At 39.0% G+C, this 27,224-nt stretch overlaps 1 protein-coding gene across 5 annotated transcripts in view; it reads left to right on the forward strand.

Annotated features, from left to right (window-relative positions):
* NSD1 (nuclear receptor binding SET domain protein 1) overlaps positions 1-27,224 on the forward strand; it is a 151,662-nt gene that overhangs the window by 25,672 nt on the left and 98,766 nt on the right. For 4 of the 5 annotated variants that reach the window (XM_063084455.1, XM_063084459.1, XM_063084462.1 and 1 more), the window contains one exon: positions 24,905-25,040. In XM_063084455.1, coding sequence (XP_062940525.1) covers positions 24,905-25,040 — 136 coding nt within the window. Of the gene's footprint in view, positions 1-14,633; positions 14,705-24,904; positions 25,041-27,224 lie in introns of those variants that run through there. The other variant, XM_063084464.1, reaches the window with a different exon arrangement.

Consider the following 27,224-nt stretch of genomic DNA (forward strand, 5'->3'; position numbering starts at 1 on the left):
CAGTTGGGTTAGAGCACAGCCTTATAACACCAAGGTCATGGGTTCAGGTCCCCCTACAGCCAGCCACCAAAAAAATAAAAGACAAAAAATGAATAAAAAATAAACAATATATTCCTGTCGTTCAGACTTTAGAGTCTGATGTTAATATCAATGTAATGTGCCAAGTGCAGTAGTAAAAGGTATATACAGGGGAATTCATTAAGTAGGGTTAAAGTAAACTCAAGGAGGGGGTTCTTGGAGCTGAATCTTGAAATGTAAATAGCTATTAGCTAGATAAGGAAGAGGAAGTTTGCCTGAGATGGAAAAGCGTGATTAAGAACATGTGTAACTGCAAAGTAGAAATTGTGTGGTGTAGGTTGGTTGTGGTGGGCCCTAGATTTGGATGAGTGAGTAGGGGTCAAGTCAGGGATGGCCTTATCTGTAATCCTAGGAACTTGAACTTGGTTTTGTTTTTTAAATTTTTTAGCTTCAAATGAAATCTTATACAGAACACCATTATAAAACATAGAAAAAAGATGGAGCTTCTTTCATTTGGGGTAAGGAACAGCCAGCTATTCTTTTTACCTTCTTGGGCAACCCATGAGGGTCTCTGCAGAACACAATCTCTAAGGAACACAGTTTGAAAACTACCTCCGTGATGAAGTTTCAGCAGAAGGATTTTGAGAAATCTAGAGAGATTGATCACCTAACCCAATAATTGTAAAATACATTGTTAGAGGCAGAAATAACTTGGGGTGATGTGTGGAAGGAGAGGGGAAGGGAGGTCAGTCAGCTATGAGCTATGTCTGGGCTGTTAAGAAACTGTTACTTCTGTTCTTTAGACTGGTCTATTGAGATAATTATTTAAAAAGAATCGTTTTAGAGATACAGACTGAAATATTGTAGATGAAATGATATGATATCTGGGGAATTGCTTCAAAGTAAATCAGGTATGAAAGTGAAATGGAAGTGTGGTAGGAAGTGGGTGGCTTTATAAACGAACAAAGTGAACCATGAATTGATATTTGTTGAAGCTGGGTAATGGTTGCATAGGAATTTGTTGTACTGTTTTTCTACTTCTGTATATATTTGACATTTCCTATAAAATTTTTTTAAAAATTGGAAGTTCTGTGCATAAGTATTTTTTTTGACTAAGTGGAAAATTACTCTTTTTTACTGATTGATAATTATGAATCAGAACATAAGTATAGTGCTTAGACTGAGGATAGTGTTTTTAAATGTGTTTAAAGACTAATGTCAAATTATATGTGAAAATGCCTTATTATTTTCCTAGTGCTTTGCTTTGAAGGAAACTTATTTATTTAAATATCCAGATATAGTGTTATACCAATTATGCTTTTTAAAACTAAGCCATTATGAAGGATATGAGCAGTTCTGATTTTTTTATATCTTCAGGTGATTGACTAGTTAATTTCTATTGTCAATTATAAACCATATTAATAATCAAGGATAAATAGATTAATTTACTTAAGTATGGGTAGGTTGCATTGGGATTCAGTTTAACTCCTTAGGAATCTTTATTCTGATACTGGCTTAATGTGACTGGCATTTTGATTACAGTACTATAAAATATGTACGAGGGTGCTTCAAAAAGTTCATAAAAGGATTTGTATTAACTTTATTAGCATATTCATTATTACAAATCATACTTATTCTTTACGCCCCTTATTTAATCTCTCCCCATCCCCTCCCCCCTCTAATAACCATAGATTCGTTCTCTCCTTCTGATAGATTAACTGTTTCTCTGTTGATTTGTTGCCTAGGTGATCTGTCCAGTGTTGAGAAAGGTGTGTTCAAGTCCCCCACTATTATCGTATAGTAGATGTTTCTTTTATTACTCTGGAGTGTGCTTTGTGGAGAGAGAGGACCTCTTTTTTGGTGTTCTCTTTACCTGGCTGTGGCTGGGTTCAGCTTCCCCTGGCTCCTGCCTTAGGACCCTGGTGGGGCCCCGGGGTGGCAGAGGAGTGCCTGGTAGTGGCTGGCTTGGCTTGCCCCAGCTTCATGCCTCAGGACCCTGGCAGGGCCCTGGGGCAGTGATGGCAGCAGCATACAGGGTTCCAGCTGGGCTCTGTATTATCTTTTAATTCCATTTTTCCACTAGCTTTTTGAAGTACCCTTGTATATATTTGAATACTTTGAGCACTCTGACAATACTTAACCATGAACTAATGTCAGGTTGGTATTATATCCATTTTATAGATGATCTCAAAGGGAATTAATTGCTCTAGAACAGACATTCTTTGGTTCTAGGGAATAAACACTATTGTGGAGGCTTCGTAAGACCTGGATTATCATCACTGCTTATTTGAAGGTCGGGTTCCATAACTGAGCATCCCATTAGAATTAAAGTTTCTATATTATTGCATAGTTGGGGAACATATTCACACCTTGAGCTTTACTGAATTTTTTTTTTTTTTTTTGTCTTTTTCGTGACTGGCACTCAGCCAGTGAGTGCACCGGCCATTCCTATATAGGATCCGAACCTGCGGCGGGAGCGTTGCTGCGTTCCCAGCGCTACACTCTCCCAAGTGCGCCACAGGGTCGGCCCTTGACTGAATTTTTTGAAGGAGAAATTGTGTCTTAATCATATCTATAGTGCCAGGATCTAGCCTAGCCTGGTGGTCAGTAAATCTTTGTTGAGTGAATGAATGAATGAATGAAAGTGATATTTTGCAGATTTAATAGTTTAGTTTCATAAAAAGACTCCTCAAAGAAAAAAAGCCCAGAATACAAAAAACAAACTCCTGTCCTTTTGAATCATCTCCCACTGTATTCTTCCTGCTGAGGCAATAACTGATTTGGAGCAGCCCTGGAGAGATTTCAGAGGCCTTGTGGAGGTAAGTCACTGAGAACCTGAAGTGGTATATAACTGGCTGGATGACCAAAGTTTATCTTTTTTTTTTTTTTTTTTTGGTGGCTGGCCAGTATGGGGACCTGAACCTGTGACCTTGGTGTTATAAAGACTGCTCTAACCAACCGAGCTAACTAACCAGACTTTTTCAAATTAAATTAAATTTAGTTTATCTTTGACTTATGGTTGAATATTAGTTATTTGAATCATGAGATATGGGTGAATATCAAAAGAATTAACCACTTTTTAATTTTATTCTAGGCTAAAGATTGTGTAATATATAGCAGTCAGTTATTAAGTTCTTATTTTGTACCAGAACTGTGCCAACCCCTCTATAGACATTTCTTTATTTTTCCAGCTGGCCTGTACAGGGATTGAACCCTGGACCTTGGTGTTTCTAGCTCCACAAACATTTATTTGTAATCATTATATTACCTCCATTTTACAAATGAAGTGTATAGCCTTGAGGTTTAGAGAAGTTAAGTAACTTGTCTGAATTTACAGTCAGCAAGTTTTAGAGTCAGGATCTATTTGTACCTAGTTTTGTAGAGAACTACAGCATGTGCCAAAATTTTTGCATCCTGGGCCTCTCCATTGTATGAAAGAGATGGGGATACATAATATGAAGACTGAAGAGACAGCATGGCTTTAGAGAAAAGGCACTAGAATAAAAGGCCAGATGCTCTAGTCTTTTTCTTTTATCTTGAGGAAAAAACTTAGGTTTGTCAGGCAGCCTCTTTTTTTTTTTAAAGGTAGATGTGAAATTTAGGTTAATATTAGTAAAAGTTGCTTTTTTTAAAATTGCAAAATGCTGTGTACAAATTGTTTTATTATGTTCTCTGAAGGCGTCTTTGTTTTAAGCATAAGCAAACTCTAGATTCAAGTTTAGTGTTACTGATTGGTGACTTGTTTTTTTCTTTACTCAGGTAAAGAAGTGTAATGAGCACAATTGCATATGATGTGTCTGTTTTGAAGGGACCAGGGGCATCTTATGTTGAGTTGCAGTGTAAAGGTGTTTTGAGGAACTCTTGCCTGTTGAGCAAAATTGTTAAGCAGAATTCCCTTATTGGATGAGAGAAGAATCCTAATTATGTCAAGGTTAACTGCAGTTACCAAAACTAAAGGCTGAAGACAGACTGATGTTTTTGTCTTTTAAACAACTTGGTTTAACAAATTTAAACAACTTTGGAATTGTATACAGTCGGTTACTGCTTGCTTGGGTCAGGATTATACCTCTTCTGAGACTGCCCTGTCTTTCCCCTTTTCCCCAAAACAAACTCAAGAGTTTAATTACTACCAAATACTAACCAGCTATATGATGCATTTGTTTTCAACTTTGTCCATTTATCAGAATCATCCAAGGAGCTTTTAAAAAATTAGATGGCAAAAGCCCCATCCCAGGTGTACAGAATTAGAATCTCTAGTTCCATGGGTGGATAGGTGGGAGAGAATTGGGCATGTGTTACATTTGTTATTTTATAAAACTCTTCAGGTGACTCTGATGTGCAACAGGTTTGAATACCATTGATCTGCTTCCTCTACCACACAGAAACAAATCCATACAAGGCACAAACTAAGCAGAAGTCAAAGGAAAAATAAGCCCCAGACCATACCCAACAATTACATGATGATGTAATAATGATAAGTAAGAATTGCTGGGTGCATAGTAGGTTCTCAAACGTTGAAAGAAAAGTTTAAGTGTAGAAAGACTGCACAGAATAAAAGTGATTTATGCTAGAATGATTTTGGCTCTAGATTTGCTATTGTAGAGAAAATGTCCCACATTAAGAGCCCATGGAAGGCCCTGAACTAATGTTTTTTTTTTTTTTATTTATTTATTTATTTATTTATTTATTTTTTTTTTAAAAAGATGACCGGTAAGGGGATCTTAACCCTTGACTTGGTGTTGTCAGCACCACGCTCAGCCAGTGAGCGAACCGGCCATCCGTATATGGGATCCGAACCCGGGGCCTTGGCGCTATCAGCACCGCACTCTACCGAGTGAGCCACGGGCCGGCCCCCTGAACTAATGTTTTGAATCATTGTTTCATTATAACATAAAGGCAGAACTACTTACAGCAGTTTCTTTTGTTGTTTCAGGTCAGGGAATGTAACTCTGCTGGGTTACAGAGGACAGCACCTGTTCAGGCCTGTCTTCTGCACTGTCACTAAACTTGTTCTATTTTGTGTTTGGAAATTTATAAGGCATAGGCCAGAGGCCTGGACCAGCAGGAATACGCTGGCCAGGATGTTCTGTTCTACCTCCTGAGCATGCTACCTTTTGGAACACCTCCTCTCCTACCCTTTATGTGCCAGTCTGGGCTTCTGCTGATAGTCTCCTAGCCCCAGCTTCACCTTGTGGTCCTCAATGTGGGAGCTTCTCTGACACCTAGCAGCTGCTCTGCTTTTCAGCTTTCATTGGACCAATTCCCTGCTTTTCCTCTGTCCTTTTCCAAGACTTTGATTCCCTTTGATTTATTGTCCAGGCTTTCTTTTTGATCTCTTATTCCTGAGAGTTAGACAGTAGGCACCAGGGCATTTGTTACTTGCCCAGTAACAACTTTTACTCAGTTATCTTTAGTCCTTTGCCTTAGATTGCTGTAGGCTAAAATTGTAATGCTGCCAGAGATCATCTGTCTATCCAATCACTCCTTGCTAGATTTGCCTAGTTGGGTCCCATGTCTCCTTTTTTAGCAAATTTTTTTTTTTTTTTTAAGATGACCGGTAAAGGGATCTTAACCCTTGACTTGGCGTTGTCAGCACCAAGCTCACCCAGTGAGCTAACCGGCCATCCCTACATGTGATCCAAATCCATGGCCTTGGTGTTTTCAGTACCACACTCTGCCGAGTGAGCCACGGGCAAATGTTAACAGACTGAGCTCTGACTCTGTCAGGTAGAGAGGACTGGTGGGATTTAGTTCACTCCTTTGTTCTCTGTGGTTGGTGTTGTGGAATAGGAGCACTCAGAAGATGCTGGTTTCTAATCTCTGCTTTTTGCTAAAGGACTCTAGATCTCTGGCAAGTTTACTCTGAACCTGTTTCCTTGTCTAGAAATATGCATAGTGAAGTCTGTGCTGCCTACCTTGCCGGTTGTTTTTGAGATTCAGGGGATATAATGTTTTTATTTTTTGTTTTTTTTGTTGCTGGCTGGTACGGGGATCCGAACCCATGACCTTAATGTTATAAGGCTTTGCTCTAACCTGTTGAGCTAACTGACCAGCCTGGGAATGTTAAAAGAACTTTGACAATTAGAAGTACACATATATATTTGTTAGATTATGTGGTTGTGAGTGAGGTAGGAGTAATACATATGCTTATAGTAGTATTTTACTTAATTGTATCATTCTAGACTTGAAAATTTCTTTTGCAATTTTGAGTTGAGATTGGGAAGGGAAATCACAATTCTTGTAGAAAAATTGTAATTACCAGCTAAAAATAGCTACCATTATTGATACCCTGTACTGGGTTATGAATAATCTTAGAGTGGATTTTCCATCTGTTACAGTTGACACAACCTCCTACAAAATAAGAGGCAATATTATCCCACTTCTACAGGTAAAGAAACAAGCTCAGAGAGTTGAAGAATTAAGCTCAGAGAGGTGAGGAATTAAGCTTGTGTCTTTCTAGTATGACACAGAGATTCTCTGTTATGTTATGGCATAGAAAGTATGATTCAGTGCATATATTTTCTTATTTAATTATAAGCAAATATAAGGCATTGTATGAGATTAAAACCTTAAAGGATTAATGGCTTACAAATGTATAACATAGTGTGGATATTTTTCTTCTTACTCTGTTTGTCTTAGAAAAGTCATTTGGTCCCTCTGCCTTTTGTATTCTTTGTTTGGGAATAGTTTATCCCTCAGAGAGGAAATTCATTTTTAATATAATATAATATAAATGTTATCATTAGATTTAAGCTAGCCTAAAAGAAAAGGAAGTGATCTGTGAGCATATTTTGGGTTTGATAATGTTGTTACTTTGATTTTGTGGGTCTCCATATTCTTACATGAGTAGGTTCCTTAATAAAGATGATCTGAGCCAAGTCCTTAGTAGTAGGGGCAATAGATGCATCTCTGAAGTGATTAACATGCAAGATAGCAAATCAGTCCTGCCAGAAGGGCAAGTTGCTGTCATTACTTGAAATTCTTTGAAGAGATAAGGGTCTTGTTTGACCTGGTCTTGAAGTTCTTTGAGAAGGTAAGGGTCTTGTTTGACCTGGATCTTGAGGAAGGATGGGGAAGATTTAGACATGGCATAATAAAGGTATAGGGCATACTGAGGCAGGAGGAATGAGGTATGAGGAAATATGTAAATACAGTCTGATTAGATTTTAACACAGAGATATGTGGGAAGTTAGGTGGGGTGGGTAGATTGGGACCAGTTTGTAGAGGGCCTTGAATAGTACTTGGATAAGCGGTGTATACTTGGCAAATAGGATGACATTAAAAGTTTTTAAGAAAGATAGTAATAGCATTGGAATTGTGCTAAATTTAAGATGGACTGAGAGAACTTAAAGAGTGTGGGTGTGTGTCAAGGACACTAATTAGGACTGTTAAACTATTTCAGGGTAGAAATAAGTTAGTTATTCTTACAGAATCTTTGCTGTTAAATGTTTGACAGCTGGTCTAGTTCCTGTGATAACCATAAAGTAGATGGACAGAGAAGGGTCCACTTACATTGTTTCTGTTTTAAAATTATTTTTAGGTAGGTTGTTTGGAATTTGAAATATTTTTCTGTTAACAGTAATAAATGGAAGTTAAGTTCCTATACTGTCATATTAATGCTTTTTTGGCGGGGGGGCTGGCTGGTATGGAGATCAGAACCTTGACCTTGGTGTTTTAACACTGCTCTAATCGACTGAGCTAAATGGCCAGCCCTCTGTCATATTAATACTTAATGTAATTGAAATAATGTGTATTTGCAAAGAAATATAGTGAATAATATAGCACTGTTTTTTGAGTTATTAGTACGTGCCAGGCACTTTATTTATTTTTTATTGAAACATAATTGATTATACATATTTGTGGGGTGCACAGTTGAATATCACTACATATGTACAATATGTGATGATCAAATCGGAATAATTAGTATATTGATCATTATAAAATGTAATCATTCTTTGCGACCCTTTACCTATTTCTTGCTAGGGCCCCTTCCGCCCCATTTTTTCCCACCTCATGCCTGGCATTTTATAACAACTTTGTGAAGTATGACTCCAGAGAGCCTGTGCTTTTAACTATTACACTATACTGCCTTTCAAAATAATGGTTTTATACTAATAAGATAAAAAAGAAATAGAATCCTTGAATGTTTCTGTTTAGTGTTGAATCAGGCTTGAATTAGAGGAGGAAAAGTAGGCTTCTAGTTTCAAGGCTTTGAAATAATATAAGCTAATGCCTATGGTGCTTATACATTACCAGCTACTGGCACTTTACATATTAATGTGTTTACACATTGACTTATTCAGTACTTCTAGTGGTCCAATCAATAAGTTGTTGGCCTTATCTCCATTTTACAGATGAGGTAAATGGGCACAGAAACAAGGAAGGCACATTCAGATTCTTTGAGAATAATTTAGAGGATGATAGTGCTGATTTCTTTCGTACACTTTTCTCACTGTTGCTGGGAAAGTCTGTCCTGTTGCATTTCTCTGTTCTGTATACGTTTTATTTTTCTCTATGAAGGCAATATGTGTTAAGTTTATTTAGAAATAGGCAAGATACACTAAAAAACACCGAATCAGACATTTTTAAATGTTTAAAAGTGAATTTTATGTTATGCGAATTTTGTCTAAAAAAAAAAATCTACCTAAAAATTATGCAAGTTATGTTCAGTGTACAAAAATTAGAAAGTAAAGATAAGCCAAAAAAAACCACTTGACAATATCCAGAGATCTAGTTATTGTCATTGTGATCTCTAGCTCTCCAGTCTTTTTTTCATGATATTAATGTGGTTAAACACAATATTCATATATTAAACTTCTCAAGCACCTGAAAGTCATATTTTGAAAGACAGTAGAGCTTTTTTAATAGCTACCTTTGCAGAACTATAAAATTCTGTCCCTCAACATTGTCTGACACTGATCTTGATACTTGTTGGAAAGTCTGACGTAAAATAAGGACATTCAACAGGCGATGTAGGACATTATCCCAATGCCCTTCTTCAGAATTCATCATCAGAGCAGACTTTTCTATATGTATAAATGCATATGAAAGTGTGTATCTTTATAAAATTTGGCATCACAGTATAAATGACATTTTGTAAACTTTTTTTTCCTCACTTAGAATGAATGTGTGTATAAAATTTGCATAGCATTTCAACGTATAGGTGTTCTATAATTTATTTAGTCAAATCCCTCTCCAGCTTCTAGATTATTTCCATTTCTTGGCCTTTTAAAAAGTGATGAGACTGAGGCACATTTAACATGTTGCTTTTCTGAACTGTGCCAGTTATCTCAAATAGTTCCTGAAATTTTAGTGAGTGCTTTTGTTGTCTCAAGAAAAGGCTGCCGGCACATCAGAAAATATATTGATAGTTGCAGGAGAACAGCTTCAGTGGCTTTGCTTGTGTGAATAGACTTTTTATGTCAGTTGTTCTTGATATGGGGAATATTTGAATTTCCTGTATGTTTGAGAAATGTGAGTTATATTTAAATATTGTGAAAAACTCTTTTGTAAATTGTAGAATTCTTCTGTAAAGAAAATTCTAGTTTACCAGATCTTAAAATTATATTCTTTTGGGAATTAGACCTAGTGCAAGGTAAAAAGCATTTTTACTGGAGTCTGGTTTGTACTCTGTCATTGCTGTTTTGGTATTTGTTTTGTGAATCTGGGCAAACAACTTAATTTCTTCCTCAATTTTCTCCTCTATAGTATGGAGAAAATTACCTTTCTAGAAGTACTGTGAGCTCATGAAATAATTAATGCATGTTAAGTGTTCAGCATAGTACCTGCCTTTTATTGTGCCCAAATGTAGCTAGTTGGGTCACTGCACTTAGTACAATTATTTTACTTAGCAATTGCTAAGTGTGTGATTTGGTTGAGATGCACATTAACCCCTCTTCAACTCTGACTTCAGTGAAATATTGTTGTAAGATTGGGCTGGAGGTTGTTATTTTCTTTTTTGTTTGTTTGTTTTTGGTTTTTGGAGGGGCCTATCAGGAAAGCTGGGTATTCTGTTATGATTTTGAGCACTCACCATATGCTTAATGAATGCTTAGATTGCACATAGCTGGGGATGTTTTTCACATACAGAAATAAAACATTTAAAGTGAATTTCAATTTTCACTTGTTCGTAGAAAGGTTGAAGTTAAAGCTGAGAGGTTTTAGAGAGGAAATATGATCTGTGACTCTTCCCAGGGTTACTCCATAGCTTCGCAAAAAACCAAATTTGTTAATGTACCTGGTATCTGAATAGACTAACAGTAATTCCTGCAGGCCCCAGGAATAATTGTTGGGGAAAGAGACACTTCCATTGTACTGGAATACTTGTTTTGAATAGCCAGAGTACCCCTTTTCAAAATCTGTGTATCTGGGAGACTAATTGGTAATCAGAAGGTTGCTTGAGAGAACTACAGTTTCAAAATTTAATAATCTGTGACTGAATTCCGATGTGCTATCCTTTTTTTAAATTTTTTTTAAATTTTATTTTGTCAATATACATTGTGGCTGATTATTGCTCCCCATCACCAAAACCTCCCTCCCTTCTCCCTCTGCCCCTCCCCCCCAACAATGTCTTTTCTGTTTGCTTGTCATATCAACTTCAAGTAATTGTGGTTGTTATATCTTCTCCCCCCCCCGTTTTTGTGTGTGTGTGTGTGTGTGTGTGTGTGAATTTATATATTAATTTTTAGCTCCCACCAATAAGTGAGAACATGTGGTATTTTTCTTCTGATGTGCTATCTTGTCCAGAGTAGATCTGCCAGATTGAGTGGTATTGCCCACTCCCAATGCAGGGAGTTTTGGGGATAGAGATTGATGGTTGGCCATTTTTGAAGTAAAGACATTTAATGTAGGTGCTTATATATATATATATATATATATATATATAATTTATCTTTTTAAGACTTAAGGGTTTTGTGGGTTAAGGACCCATAAGTTTTTTTAATTTTTTTTTTTGTAGGCTAGCCAGTTAAGGAATCCGAACCCTTGACCTTGGTGTTACCAACCATAGGCTCTAACCAACTGAGCTAACCAGCCAGGTTAGGACCCATGGTTTGATAGATGCTGAAGTGGACAGAATAAGGCAACTAATTTTGTTGCTTAGAAAATGGATTTTTTGGGCCGAGCCCATGGCACACTCGGTAGAGTGCTGCACTGGGAGCGCAGCAACGCTCCCGCCGCGGGTTCGGATCCTATATAGGAATGACCGGTGCACTCACTGGCTGAGTGCCGGTCACGGAAAAAAAAAAAAAAAAAAAAAAAAAAACCGACTACAAATAAAAAAAAAATTTAAAAAAAAAAAAAAAAAAAGAAAATGGATTTTTTGTTGCCTATTTTGGTTCAGTTAAAATGTCTTTTATTGAAAGGTATTAGAAATACAAAAATGAATGATATGTTGTCCTCATGAAGTTTAGAGACTGATGGAGTAGGTATCACAACTGGTAACTGAATATGATGAGCTAAGAGATGGGCATAGAGTACAGTGGAGATGCACTTGGACAGGGGGTAGGAAGTGATGGGAGGAAGCCTTCCTGAGGGGACTTGGGAGAAAGAAAGGAATTCCAGACAGAAAAGGAATGGAAGGAGAAAAAGCATGATCTATAGGAAGAACTGTGTACAGCTTGTTTGTAAAGCTTTTCAAGTGGGGAATGGTGAAGTAAGATATTTAAAAAAGTAGTATCTAAGTCCTAGTCTTTTTTTATTTCATGAGAAGGAGCCACCTATTCTTGTCTTGACTGTTATTATCTGTTGCAGTTTATTCTGAGAAGTTTGCTACTAATGATAAATTTAGCTACTTTTCTTCCTCAAGAATGTCCCCCCTGAGCTCCCAACCTTAGGAATGATAATATTTTACTTCTCTCATTTCTCTCTTCCAGATAGACTGTGAGCTTCTTGAGGGCATTTGTTCCATCCCTATATTCAGTTTTATGCCCATCGGCATCTTTACAAAATGCTTAAATATAAAGAAAAATATTTTCCTTGAGAAGAAGTGCTTACTGTAAAAAGTAATAAAGGGAAAGTGAGGGTTCCATAATTTTTACTCCTTAGAAATAATCACTGTTTACCACTTTCCAGACTTAGTAACTATTTGAATGGAAGAATGATCTGACATAAATTACTTAAAACTAAATTTAATCTGGTCAGCAAACATTATCTGAGCATATACTACTCTGTGACAGTCTAGGGAGACATAGATAAGGCAATAGTCTCTACTCAAGTGACCTTGAGTAGAGGTCTCTACTCAAGAACAACTAATTCTTTAGTTGTTTGTTTGGCGACTGGCCAGTAAGGGGATTCAAACCCTTGACTTTGTTGTTGTCAACACCGTGCTCTAACCAACTGAGCTAACTGGTCAGACCCTTGTTCTTTAGTATTATTAAAACATTATATCCTAAGGTGACTAAAGGAGCAACAGGAGAAATTTTAAAATGTTTGGCAAGTTTTACTTCCTTATATCTTTTTAATCTAATTGCATAAAACAATCACACCATTACAGACAGTTAAAAAAAAAACAACCCCAAACCCCACTGTTCTATACCTGACAATTAAAATTTGCATATTTTTCTTATGCACATTTTATTTTTTCATAGTGATAGTAGCATCTTTAATGGTTTTGTATGTTTTTCTTCTTTAGAACATATTTTTCTGGCTTTCCATGGTAATTTTTAATGACTACTTAATAGACCAACAAATTGTTCTAACTTTGCTTAGCTATCTTTCTGTAGCTAATTAGTTATCTCCACTTTTGTTACTACAGTAAAGAAGCAGTGAATATGTGTTTATAGCCTTTAGTCCAATTTTCTTCTTTTGGGTTATTTTCTTAGGATGGAATCCCAGGAGTGTGAGTATTACATCAAAGGGTATTGCCATGTTGTTCCCCAAAAGGCAGTACTAAAATTGTGATGTTATTTCTAAGAACTTTGCCTTTTCCCCTCCTCTATAGAGAATATGAAGAGAATTGAGGAGTTTGTTGGTCAAGTGATTCCACCAGAGCTTAAAAAGGGTCTTACCTATTTTTATGTCCCAGGGCTTAGTCCTCAGATGTCTTTCTCCCATACTCACTCCCTTGATGATCTTTTATCAAGACCCTGATGACTTCCAAATTTATATCTCCAACCTGGAAATCTTCCCAGAACTCCAGAGTCATATATACAGTGGCCTTCTTGGCATTTTCACTAGGTTGTGAAATTGGAGTTTCATACTTGTTTAAAACCAAGTTCCAGTGTTTGTTTCTAAAACCTGCTTCTCCCATAGTCATCTACATTTTGATAAACAGCACCTCCATCTTTCCAGTAGTTAAGGCATAAAACCCTTAGGTGATATTTGAGTTTTCTTCTGTAGCACACATACCTAATTCATCAGTAGACTTCACTGGGTCTACCTACTTTTCATCCCCTCCGTGCATCCCATATTGGTTCTCTTCAACTGTTACAGCTCACCTGGGTTATTGCAATAACATTCTAAGCAGCTCCCCCTGTTTTCTTCCCTTCTGCATAAGTATGTTTTCAAAAAAACACTCAGAGTGATCCTTTTGAAACAAACCTCTCAAAGGGTTTCTATCTCACTCAGAGTGAAAGGGAATATTAGATTTTACTCCATATCCTCCTCTCCCTGAACTATCTCTTTGATCTCTTTCTTCTTGTTCTTTTACTTGCTCACTCTGTTCCAGTCACATTGACTTTCTTGCTGTTAGAAAAAATGCCTAGGGTAGGGCTGGCCTGTGGCTCACTTGGGAGAGTGTGGTGCTGATACCACCAAGGCCACAGGTTTGGGTACCTATATAGGGATGGCCAGTTAGCTCACTTTGGAGAGTGTGGTGCTGACACCACCAGGTTAAGAGTTAAGATCCCCTTACCGTTCATCTTTAAAAGAAAAAAAGAAGAAAAGAAAAGAAAAAATGCCCAGGGTATTTTCTTTCCTCGTGATCTTTGATTTGGTATTTCATCATACAATTCAAAATATTTTTTGATTTCCGTTATGATTTATCCTTTGATCTTAGGATTTAGAAATACATGAGGGTACTTTGAAAAGCTTGTGGAAAAATTGAATTAAAAGATATAAATCCTTCTATGAACTTTTTGAAGACTCCTTGTGTTTGTTAATCTCTGAACATGGAGATATTCTAGTTATGTGTGTTACCAAACCTAAGTCCGGCTGCCCTCCACCAAATAGAAACAAAAGACTCAAAAGTCATATGTTGGTGGAAAGGAAAGGCAGCTTTATTCAGGAATGCCGGCAACCTAGAGCCTCAGATTTACTGAGCAGTTTTTAAGGAGGAGGGAGTGGGGAGTGAAGGGCAGGAGGGGGATGTGTTTAAGGGGCCAGGTGCAAATTCTCGTCAAGGCTCGCTCTGGTTTTTGTTAATGGTGATTTTTTTTTTTTTTTTTTTTTTTGCGGCTGGCCAGTATGGGAATCTGATCCTGTGACCTTGAGGTTATAAGACTGTGCTCTAACCAACTGAGTTAACTGGCCAGCCAGTGTTAGTGTTAATGTTAAGATAATGTCCTTGACATTATCTTAGGGTCCTGCAGGATTTTGATTCCTTGCCTGTGGTCAGCCTCCAGACATCTGTTCTCAGAACTCTGCAAGCCTCAAAGAAGAGTTCTGCAAGCCTGAAAGAAGAACTCTTAGTTTTTTGTAAGGTGCTGATTAGCTTTCAACAGCCTTGTTTTTCTACCCAGCAAGCAAGGTAAGAAAGGGGATGGAAAGAAAGAGAGGAGGAAAAAAACTGTGTCTTTTAAAAAAATTTCCTACCGCCCAGGCAGTTTTAGGTCCCAACATGGCTTCAGGCTTGCTCATTCTAATGTGTGTGTGTAATTGTTAACTTAATTACATTCTGAACAGATAATATGTTCCAAATGATTCTACTCTTTTCAGTTTGGTTGAGATGTGCTTTATGGCCCAGTACACAGTCAGTGTTTGAAAACATTTCCTGAGCTAGAAAACATATATTCCACAATTAAATTACTTAGGTTTTTCTCCCATTTTGATTATAATTTTGTTTATACTTCTTGAAACTCTGTCAATTTTTGATTTCTGTATTTCGAAGCTATATTATTAGGGCTTAAAAATTTTTTAATCTTTCTGGTGAAATGAACTATAACAGTCCATTTATATTTAATTTAATTAGTTATATATTTGGGTTTAAATTTATGTTATTTTGTGCTCTTTGTCTTGTTTATTTTTCTTCTTTCTTCATTCCTGCTTTTGGATTTAAAAATTATTCATTGTTCCTTTTATTCCCCTCCCACCCCTATTCAAATTTGGAAATTGTTTGATTTCTCTTCATTGAGAGGTTACCCTAGAAATTATACCTCGCTAACTTATCAAGATTTAAAATTACCTTTATCTTTCTCTGTGACAATATATAGACTTTATTTATTTATTTTAAAAAAGATGACTGGTAAGGGGATCTTAACCCTTGACATGGTGTTGTCAGCACCACGCTCAACCAGTGAGCAAACCAGCCATCCCTATATGGGATCCGAACCCGTGGCCTTGGTGTTATCAGCACTGCACTCTCCCGAGTGAGCCACAGGCCGGCCCCAATATATAGACTTTAAAATACTTTATTACTCCCTAACAATATGTAGGCCTTAAGATACTTTAGCCAATTTACCCCTTTATGATGTGGGATATTGTGAATTTTAATTCTTGTTTCTGTTTTAAACTTCATTGAGGACTGGCGAGTTAGCTCAGTTAGTTGGAGGTTGGTGTTAAAACACCAAAGTCAAGGGTTTGGATCCCCAAAACGACCAGCTGCGGGGGGGGGGGGGGTGTAAATAAACACTTCATTACACATTATCATTGTTCTAAACAGTCAGTGTTTATTTTGCATATTTATTGTTTTCTTTGTTTTTCACGTCTCATACCTGAGATGATTTCCTTTTGTCCAAAAGCATATCTTTTAGAATTTTCTTTTGTGACAATCTTCTGGTGGCTAATTTTCCCAGTTTTTGTTTGTCTGAAACTGTATGTAGCTGTCTTTCTTGAAAGGTGCTTTTTGCTAGGTAAAGAGTTCTATGTTAGCAGGTATTTTCTTAGCACACGTTGAAAATATTTTTCCACTGTCTTCTGACTCCCATTGTTGCTTGTGAGACATCAGCAGTTTGGAATTAGGAATCTCCTTTGAAAGTACATGTTGACCTTTGAACAACTTGGGGATTAGGGGCTTTGTTAAAAGGTCAACTGTAATATGTAATATTGCTATGGTTGCTTTAGTTTTTAAGGTTTTCTTCTTTTCAATTTCATTTTCATATGTCTAAGTGTGGATTTATGTTTGTTTATTTATTCTACTCAGGATTTGTTGGTTTTCTTGAATCAGTGGATTGTTGATTCTCATCAGTTTTGGAAAATTCTCAGCCAGGTTTTAATGCTATTGTGTCTGACCTGTTCTCTCTCTTCTCTCCTTCTAAGACACTGATTAAGTGTATATAAGCCATTCTCATTGTATGCTCTGTGTCTGTTACCTCTCTCTATTCTGTTATATATTTGTTTATATGTATATATGTATATGCAAACATATACGTATATGTGTCTACACATATATGTGTGTCTCCCCTTTTTTTTAATTGTGGAAAATAAACATAATAGAACTTGCCATTGTAATTGTCTTAAAGTACACAATTCAGTGGCATTAAGTACATTCACAGTGTTGTGCAACCATCATTATTCTCTAGTTTTAGACTTTTTCATAACCCCAAACTGAAACCCATACCCATTAAGCACTCCCTATCCCCTCCCCAAATTTTACTTTTAGTTATTTATTTATTCTGCCTGTTACTCTTAACTGCAATGTAAGTTCCATGAGAACAGGGATTTTTTTTTTTTTTTTGGTCTGTTTAGTTAGCTGGTATATTCTAAATACCTAAACACTCTCTTGAATACAGAAGTGGCTCAGTAAATATTTCTTGACTGAAAGAATAAATAAGATGTGTGATTTTTTTTTTTGAGAACAATATATCATAAATTGGCTATATTATTTATAAAGCTCACTGATGACAAGGGTGGCATCATAATACATGAGAAGGTCAGATCAACATAGTTAGAAATTTAGTTTTCTCTTCTAGAAAATGAAGCTAATAATACCAACCTTGCAGGGCTACTGTGTTAATTGGCAATAATAGTAGTATGGCACCAATCCTTCCTCTTTTCCTCCCTTGAACCTCTAGTACAGTGTTGAATAGAAATGGCAAGATTGGACATACTCGTTTTGTTTTCTGATTTAAGGAGAAAAGCTTTAATGTTTTACCATTAAATATGTTGTTTAGCTGTGGGTTTTTCATAGCTGAGGAAGTTCCCTTCTATACTACTTTGTAGAGTGCTTTTTTTCCTATTAAATCATGAAAGGGTGTTAATTTTTGCCAAAGACTTTTTCTGTATCTGTTGAGATCATAATTTTTTTTTCTCTTTATTTTGTTAATATGGTATATTGTATTGATTGCTTTTCACATGGTAGACTAACATTGCATAACTGGATTAAATTCTACTTGGTCTTGGTTTGTAATACTTTTCATATGTTGTAGATTCTGTTTGCTGGTATTTTGTTGAGATATGTGTTTATGTTCGTAAAGGGATATTGTGTGTGTGTGAGAGAGAGACTGAGTGATGTCTTTCTCTGGTTTTGGTATCAGGGTAATACTGTCCTTATAGAATGAGTTATTAAGTGTTTCCTCCGGGTTTGTGAATGATTAGTGTTAATTCTTCTTTAAACATTTGGTAGAATTCACTAGTGAATCCCTCTGGTTCTGGCCTTTTCCTTTTGGGAAGTTTTTTGATTACTAAACCTCTTTACTTGAAGAGTGTCTATTCATATTTTCTAATTCTTCTTGAGTCCTTTTTTTTTTCTTATTTAATTTCTTCTCAAGTCAGTTTTGATAGATTTCGTCTTTTTGGAATTTGTCCATTTCATCTAGATTATCTAATTTGTTGGCATATGATTGTTAGTATTCCCTGTAATCTTTTTTATTTGTGTAAGATCTTTCATTCTTGATTTTAGTCATTTGAGTCTTCTCTGTCAGTTTTCTTTATCTTTACAAAGAACTTACAAAGAACTTAACTTTTGGGGGGGGACAGCTGGCCAATAAGGGGATCTGAACCCTTGACTTTGGTGTTATAACACTGTTCTCTAACCAACTGAGCTAACTGGCCAGCCCCTCAAGAGAACTAACTTTGGGTTTTGTTGATTTTTTTATTTTCCCACCTATTGTTGATTCTGTTCTTAATTTCCCCTCTAATTTTTGTTGTTTACTTACCTCTTCTTGCTCTTCTTTTTCTAGTTTTTTTGTTGTTGTTGTTTATTTTTTGGTGGCTGGCTGGCATAGGGATTCTGTGACCTTGATGTTATAAGGCTGCACTCGGCTAGCTGGTGGCTCACTTGGGAGAGTGTGGTACTGATAACACCAAGGCCAAGGGTTCGGATCCCTATATAGGGATGGCCGGTTAGCTCACTTGAGAGAGCATGGTGCTGACAACACCAAGTTAAGGGTTAAGATCCCCTTACTGGTCATGTTTTAAAAAAAAAAAGGCTGCACTCTACCATCTGAGCTAACCAGCCAGCCTGTTTTCTTTTTTTTTTTTTTTTTTTGTCGTTTTTTCGTGACCGGCACTCAGCCAGTGAGTGCACCGGTCAGTCCTATATAGGATCCGAACCCGCGGCGGGAGCGTCGCCGCGCTGCCAGCGCAGCACTCTACCAAGTGCGCCACAGGCTCGGCCCCAGCCTGTTTTCTTAAGGTGAAAGGTTAGGTTATTTATTTGAGATCTATTCTTTTTTAATGTTCATATTTACAGCTTTAAAATTCCCTCTAAGAATTACTTTTGCTGCATCCCATCCCCCTCTCTTTCCCCCCTCCTCTTCTGATAATCCTAGGTTTCTTCTCTCCTTCTGAAAGAATAATGGTTAATCTGTTGATTTGTTGCCTAGATGATCTGTCCAGTGCTGAGAGAGGTGTGTTCAAGTCCACTATTATCGTAGAGTAGGTGCTTCTTCTGTCACTCTGGAATGGGCTTTGTGGAGAGAGACGTACTCTTCTTTTCTTTGGTCTCCACTGGTGACACTCCTTTTGTCAATGCACGCGAGTGGCTGGTGGGCCATCTGCACGGTGGTTATGGCATCTAGCCACTTTTGCAGCAGCCGTGGCTATTGTGGCTGTGGTGGGCCACCCACATGGAAGTGGTGTTTTGGGCATGCTCCTGGTTGCGGGAGGAGGGGTTGGTCCCTGGCTCCAGCCTCAAGACCCCAGTTGGGCCCTGTGGCAGCAGCAGCATGCCTGGTTGTGGGAGGAGGGGTCGGTCCCCGGCTGCATGCCTCAGGACCCTGTGGCAGTGGCAGTATGCCTGGTTGCTGGAGGAAGGGTAACTCCCCGGATCCACGCCTCAGGACACCAGTCAGGCCCCGTGGCAGCAGCATCATGCCTGGTTGTGGAAGGAGGGGATAGTCCCTGGCTCCATCTGTTTTTACATTCTAAGATGTTGTGGAGCATTTGGGTGGGAGGGGGAGAGGGAAAGGGGGAAGGAAATAGGATGGCAGAAGGAGAAAGGAGGGGGGGCATGATTGGGCCCGTGGTACCCCCCTCATTCTTGCAGGGGAGACCACAGGGGGCTTCCAGTGGTGGCTTCATCATTGCTGGGCTGAATGCAGATGTCAGGGTGTGGCCAAAGCCCTCAGCTCCCAGCCCCTCACTGCCCCGGCTCAGGAGCCTGGGGTGTTTCCTGTGCCAGCTTGGTGGTTGTCACTGGGCTGGTTGTGGGTGTTGGGAGGCATGGCTGAGGCCCCTGGCCCTCTCCCATTGCTGGCTTGGGGGCCCAGGAGGCTTCTGGTCCTTCTAGGTTTTATATGTGTCTTTTGGTGAAGTGAGACCATTACTAGTTAGTATCAAACTTTGTCTTTGGTCTGTGGGTATTTTGTTTTTTTCTTTCAATTCTGTGTTGGATTATTTGCTGTTCCCACCACTTAAACTCTGCACTGGAACAAATTTGTTGTCCTGTGCTTACTTCTTTTTTTAAAATTTATTTTATTTATTGAATCAAAATCGATTATACATATTTTGGGGGTTGAACATTGAGATATGTTGATTAAATCAATATTACTAGCATATATACTGTTAACAAATTGTAATTATTCTTTATGCCCCTTGTCCAACCTCTCCCCCCATTCTCTCTTCCCTCTCCCCCTCCCCTCTGTAATTGCCCTAGATTTCTTCTCTCCTTCTGAAAGAATAATGGTTACTCTGTTAATTTGTTGCCTAGATGATCTGTCCAATGCTGAGAGAGGTGATCAGGTCCCCCAATATTATCATAGAGCAGATGCTTCTTCTGTCACTCTGGAATGGGCTTTGATGAGAGAGACATCCTCTTCTTTGTCTCTGCTGGTCACTCTTGTGTGAATGCACTGCAGTGGTTGGCAGACCATCTGCCTGGTGGCTGTGGCGTCTAGCCGCTTTTGCAGCAACCATGGTTATTGTGGTGGCTGTGGTGGGCCACCCACGTGGAGGAGCTGTTTTTGGCATGCTCCTTGGCACTGGCAGTATGCCTGGTTGTGGGGTGTGTTTGGTCCCCTTCTCCATGCCTCTGGTCCCTGGGCAGGCCCCAAGGTGCTGGCGCCATGTGCTTGGTTGTGGGAGAGGGGTCCAGTCCCCTTCTCCATGTCCTGGGTCCCTGGGCGGGCCCTGAGGTACTGGCGCAGTGTGCCTGGTTGTGGGAAGAGGGTCTGGTCCCCTTCTCCATACCTCGAGTACCCAGGTGGGCCCCAAGGTGCTGGCGTTTTGTGCCTGGTGTAGGAGGAGGGTCCAGTCCCCTTCTGCATGCCCCTGGGCTGGGCAGGCCCCAAGGCGCTGGCTTGGTGTGCCTGGTTGTGGGAGAGAGGTCCAGTCCCCGACTCCATACCCTGGGTCCCTGGGTGGGCTCCGAGGTGCTGGCATGTTGTGCCTGGTTGTGGGAGGGTGGTCTGGTCCCCAACTCCATATCCCAGGTCCCTGGGTGAGCCCCAAGGCGCTGGCTCAGTGTGCCTGATTGTGGGAAAAAGGTCCGGTCCACTTCTCCTTGCCTTGGGTCCCTGGGCAGGCCCCAAGGTGCTGGCATGGTGTGCCTGGTTGTGGGAGTGGGGTCCAGTCCCCTTCTCCATGCTTCAGGTCCCCAGGCTGGCCCCGAGGCGCTGGTGCAGTTTGCCTGGAAGTGGGAGTGGGGTCCGGTCCCCAGATCCAAGCCTCCAGTTCTCAGGCAGGCCCCAAGGTGCTGGTGGTGTGCCTGGGCCGGAAATAATTTTTTGTCCTTTGCTTCTAACACGGGGAAACTTCCTATGGGAACCAGTACTTGTGCTGTGTGGTTGTTTAAATTGCTACTTTGCTGCTGTTTCCTTAGGGAAGGCTTTTTGTGCAGCTCAGGGTTTAATGGTTGACCTTATACATACTTCCAGCTCTCCAGATACCTGGTGGATCTGTGTTCTGTAAAATCTCTGATCTGGGCCTGAGTATTTTCATCAAACTGCACCCCATGCAATTCTGCATTCCTGACCAGTATCCTCTGAGTGGTCCTGTGCTGACTGGGGGGCAGATCAGTGGTCCTTGCTGTGTCTCAGTGTTCCCTGGTGGGCACGTCTCCCCCACCGCCCGTGCTGCAAACACTTCCCATGGGATGGGCCCTGCACTGGTCCCTTGCGATGACTCACTGGCTTCTGAATCGTCCCCTTTTTTCAGTTGTTCTGGCTCCTCGCTCCTGCGTAGGTCCATGTGAACCCTATTAGTGGTCTTGCTGTCCTGGGGGCTGCCAAGGCCCTCTTCTCTCCTGCTGCCTCCAAGTAACTCCATCTGAAGGGCACAGCTGTGGCTTCTGCCACCTCCTGCTCCATGTGCTTATCAGCTTGAGCCTTAAAGCAGCCTCGGCCCGAAATGCTCAGAGCAGCTTTTATTTTCTCTCATCGTAGTTTCTCCCACCTTCATGAACTCTGTAGGTCTCTCCTCCTCTTCCCCTGAGCTCCAGTGGCCCCGGCTTGGCTGATGTTACATTTTTATAGTTGTAAATTTGGTTGATTTGTGGGAGAGAGTGACGCTGCGGACCATCTATTCCGCCATCTTGATTCCCTTTGCTTACTTCTAAAATGGGGGAACTTCCTGTGGGGACCAGCACTTGAGCCCTGTGGTTGAACTAAATTGCTGCTTTGATTCTGATTCCCTGTGGAAAGTGTTTTGTGCAGCTCAGGTTTTAATGGTTGATTTCGTAGATACTTCCAGGTCTCGTGAGATCTGGTACAACTGGGTTGTGTAGAAACTCTGGTCTGGACCTGAGTTTTTTCAATAAACTGCACCCCTTGCAGTTCTGTATTCCTGGCCAGTCTACATAGAGTGGTCCTGTGCTGATTGGAGGGCATATCAGCTGTACTTGCTGTGTCCCAGGGTTCCCCAGTGGGCCTATCTCCTCCACTACCCATACTCCAAACCTCCTCATGGGAGGGCCATGCACCGATCCCTTGCGATGACTCACTGGCCTCTGGGCAGCCCCTTTTTCCAGTTGTTGTGGCTCCTCACTCCTATGTGGGTCCACGAGAATGCTGTTAGTGATCTTGCTGGCCTGAGGGTCACCAAGTACCTGTTCTCCCCTGCTGCCTCCAAGCAATTTCATTGGAAGGGCACAGCAGTGGCTTTTGCTGGCTCTTGCTCTGTGTGCTCACCAGCTCAAGCCTTGAAATGGCCAGGATTCGAAATGGTAGGAGTGATCCTTTCTTTCTCTCATCGTGGCTTCTCCTGCCTTCATGTACTCCTAAGGTTTCTCCTCTTCCCGTGAGCTCTGGCAGCCCCAGCTTGGCTGTTGTTGCTTTTTTATGGTTGTAAATTGGTTGATTTGTGGGAGAGAGTGCACGGGGACTGTTTACTCTGCTGTCTTGACCACGCAAGTTCAGTACTTAGCAATGATTTCCAAATGAATTATATTTAAATAATCACAAATCAAATTATATCAGAAGTTTATGGGAACATACTCAGGTTGTAGTTTTCAAGACAGGTAAATAAAAGATTTGTTTTCCCAATGAGTCTTGGTATCTTGGCTTTGAAGTTTCAAAGACAGCTACCTTTGAAATTATATTTTTTCTAATATTTCACAAACTAAGTAGTTTTTATCTCATTTTGTAGTTGCTCTATATACATGAAGAACTAACCACAGTATTTTAAATGAGATTTAACTTACTTCTATGAGTATTTAAAAGCTGTTTGTGGACTTCTATGGAATTTGATTTTCCGACATATGAAAGCAAAGTCTTAAAATTGAATGGTAACTTACAATTCGTTGAATTAAGCCCAGTTGTTTGATATCCTTGAGCTGGGGTATTATTCATCATTTATTTGAATTATGTCAGTGAATTCATTCAGCATACTCTTTATTGAACACTTAATCTGTGCCAGGTATTTTTACTGTTTTATGTATTAAGCAGGGAAGATTGAGTCTGACAGAGGCACTCACCAAGCCTTTTTTAAGACATGGCTCTTACAGAAAATAATATTTTTATGTCCCCTTGAAATGAATGGAGGAGGTTGCTCTTAGTCCATACTTCCTTTGGCCACCCAGAAATATTATCTCACCATACTTGGAATGCTTTGTGGTATACCAGATGGGACGCTCAGGCTTAGTAAACACAAGACTGTCTTCCCATAAAGGCAGGAGATTTGTATAATTTGTGGGGTGTTAAAGGCATGGATATGGGTTTAGAGCTAAAAGGAAGGCATTTGGATCCCAGGTCAATTATGCTGGTTATTTTTGTGGAACAGATACAGCCAGTGTTTCTCCATTGGACAGTTCCAGGGAGCTTTATTCATATTGCATTCTAAAATCTCCTATGTGAATGGTGTCCCTTGGAGTTGTACAGTGCTGTGTTCTTGATGTAGCCTATCTTGCTGTATGAGTCCATTTCTGTTGCTTATAATGAAATACATGAAACTGGGTATTTTATAAAGAAAATGAAATTTATTGCATACAGTTTCTGAGGGTGGGAAGTCCAGAGTTCAAGGAACACATTTCATGGTGGTGACAGTGACCTCTCACATTGCAAGATGGTGGAAGCACAGAGGTTAAAGAGCTCCTCCTGCACTCTCCTTTTAAAGCCCTCAGAACTACACTCATGATCACCATTTTTGATCTGTTCACTGCAGTGGTCCTACAATCTACTCACCCCTTCAAGGCCCCACCTCTCAATTATCATAATAGGATTTTCCACCCTTAACAATTAACAATGGGGATTAAGCCTCAATGAGGGTGAAGGGGGGATCCAATCTACAGCACTTGCATATCCTGGGAAAAAATTCAGGTCAATTGCATTGGCGTAACTGGAGTCTAGCCTATATATATAGCTTTCAGGATTTCTTCATTAGAGCCATCATTGTTAATTAATTAATAGAACTATCTATGTTTGTTTAAGAAGAATGTAGAGTATTGCCTGCAGAAGGGACTATATAGTGTCTTGACATTGTTAAAAACTTTTTTTGTAATTTTTTCTTTTTCCCCCCTTGATCTTGTGATCCAAGGACTAGAGCAAAGATATCATTTTGTTGGGATGGCTTTGTTTATTATTTCAGTTTTCAGTTCTTCATAAATCAAAACAGCTTAATTTTATTTTCAGAATTTAGCTAATCTAATGGAAAACAAATATAGATTGAGAACTACTGCTGTGTAAATATTAAGGGCTATGTTATGAAAAATTAAGGCAAATTAATTTAGTTGTACTTATTTTGTATTTGTTGTCAGGCTAGAGTGTTTTCATCCTGAATTTTTTAGGCATTGCTTTCACAAAAGGTTAATAGTTAGGTGAAGGTTAATAGTTACAGAAGTTAGTTAACAGAAGGTTACTAGGTAGGTTTTTCAAAAAGTTTTGATTCTTATTGATGCCTGTGTTTTGTCTATCTAAAGTGTCAACCCAAGAAAAAGTCTACGCCACTGAAGTATGAAGTTGGAGATCTCATCTGGGCAAAATTCAAGAGACGCCCATGGTGGCCCTGCAGGATTTGTTCTGATCCATTGATTAACACACACTCAAAAATGAAAGGTAATACTTGCAGTTGATTATACATGGTAAAATACAACATGGCATTGTAAACTGGCAGTTGCCTATAGTATAGCCCAATTTTTGTTGCTGTTAGTAAATAATTCATATTTTTCCTTTGAGCATCTCATAAATGAATTGTTATTAACATATTTTTTCATTGAGTTTTTTACTCTATGATTTAAAAATTCTCAATTATTCTTTCTAAACATGCCAGGAAAGTGATAGGCTATTTACCTAAAGTTTACGTAGTCTAGAATCACTTTTCAATATATTTAGGTGTTTCTACTTCATTCTTCAGGTTTGCATCATTTTTGATAATTTGAAAGCTGAAACAATTATAAATAATGCTTATAAGTTATTTTGAATATTAATCTTGATTTGGAGTAGAGTCAGCTCTCTGTATCTGAGAGTTCTGCGTTCATGGATTCAGCCAACCACGGATTGAAAAAAATGGCATTTGTATAGACTTTTCCTTGTCCTTATTCTCTAAGCAATATAGGGTAACAACTATTTGCATAGCGTTTACATTGTATTAGGTGTTATAAGTTTTTTTTGGTTTTTTTGTTTGTTTTTTGTTTTATTCTTGTTTTTTGGCGTCTGGCCGGTAATAGAAGCTGAACCTGTGACTTTGGTGTTATAAGGCTGTGCTCTAACCACCTAAGCTAATCGGCCAGTCCCTTAGGATTTTAAGTAATCTAGAGATGACATAGGTTACATGCAAACAGCATAGGTTATATGCAAATACTACACAATTTTATTTAAGGGATTTGAGCATCCATGGATACCTAGGGATGACTGTATTTCCTTTGATTACTGTAGTTTGTTTCTTACTTGGTTGTTCTGTTTGAATCTCAGATACCTTACCTTTAGATTGCTATAAAAGTAGGGGCTGAAACTTGGTCTTGAGCTGTTCTTTTTCTGTTAAGATGGTTTGTGACCGGGGCCGGCCCGTGGCTCACTTGGGAGAGTGTGGTGCTGATAACACCAAGGCCATGGGTTCGGATTCCATATAGGGATGGCCGGTTTGCTCACTGGGTGAGCGTGGTGTTGACAACACCAAGTCAAGGGTTAAGATATCCTTACCGGTCATCTTTTTAAAAAAAAGGTTTGTGATTTATATGTATTTTAATTTTTGAAAAGGTTGTATATGTATGAGATTCAAAAAAATCAACTTACTCTCTCCTTTACTGTGATCTGCCCCATTCTTTACCCTTCCTTTCAGTGGGTAACCAACTCACATTAATGTATCTTTCCAGAGTTTCTTTAAGTAAATCCAAATACATATTCTTATCTCCTTCACCTTTTTAAATTTTAACATGAAAGTACCATATTGTATGTATATTTTATAGTTTGCTCTTTTTAACTTCTTGGAGATTTTCCATATTAGTGCATTGAAAACTTTCTTATTCTTTTTTTACAGTTGCATAGTTTTCCATCTTTTGGCTATACTCTACCTTATATAACCAGTGCCTTCTTGATGGACATTTAGGTTGTTTTTTAATCTTGTGTTGCTAGGCCTGTTCATATATACATGTACATGTGCATGTATGCACATACAAACAATGTTATAAAGAATAATTGTGTATATTTCATATGTGCATGTCTATCCTTTTGTAGGATGATTTTCCTGAAGTGGGATTGCTGGATTTGATTTTATATTTTGAATATTGAGGTGCCCAAAGACCATTGTAGTTCGCTGTTTTAAAAACTGATACCTTATTGTTAGTGGCCTGTTTGGAAATTTAAGTTCTACTAATAGAAAATTCTTTTAGTCCTCTCTTGTAACCTCCCTGTCCCTATGGGACTGCTGGTGTCTTACTCATTGTAGTATTGTTTATGCACATTAGTTGGGTCCATGCCATTTATATGACAAATACTAAGTACACTGTATAGGTCGAGTACTGTGCTAGGTAGAAGCTGGGATCCAGTAACGGGCAAAACATCAGTCTTGCTTGCCTCTAGGCACCAGCAAATAATTAAACAGATAATTACTTAACTGAGAAGTATGTCCATGGAAAAATTTTGGTCTTCAATCAGTGATATAGCAGGGGTACCTAATGTGAACTTTTGGTTTGGGGATGTTCTGGGGCAGTTTTGCTAGTGAAGTTATCTTTGATCTGAGACTTGAGAGGATGAGTTAGGAGTTAACTAGGCAAAAGAGGAGAAGACTGTCCCAAGAACAGA

Source organism: Cynocephalus volans, chromosome 2 (assembly GCF_027409185.1).
Source record: "Cynocephalus volans isolate mCynVol1 chromosome 2, mCynVol1.pri, whole genome shotgun sequence".
NCBI lineage: Eukaryota > Metazoa > Chordata > Mammalia > Dermoptera > Cynocephalidae > Cynocephalus > Cynocephalus volans.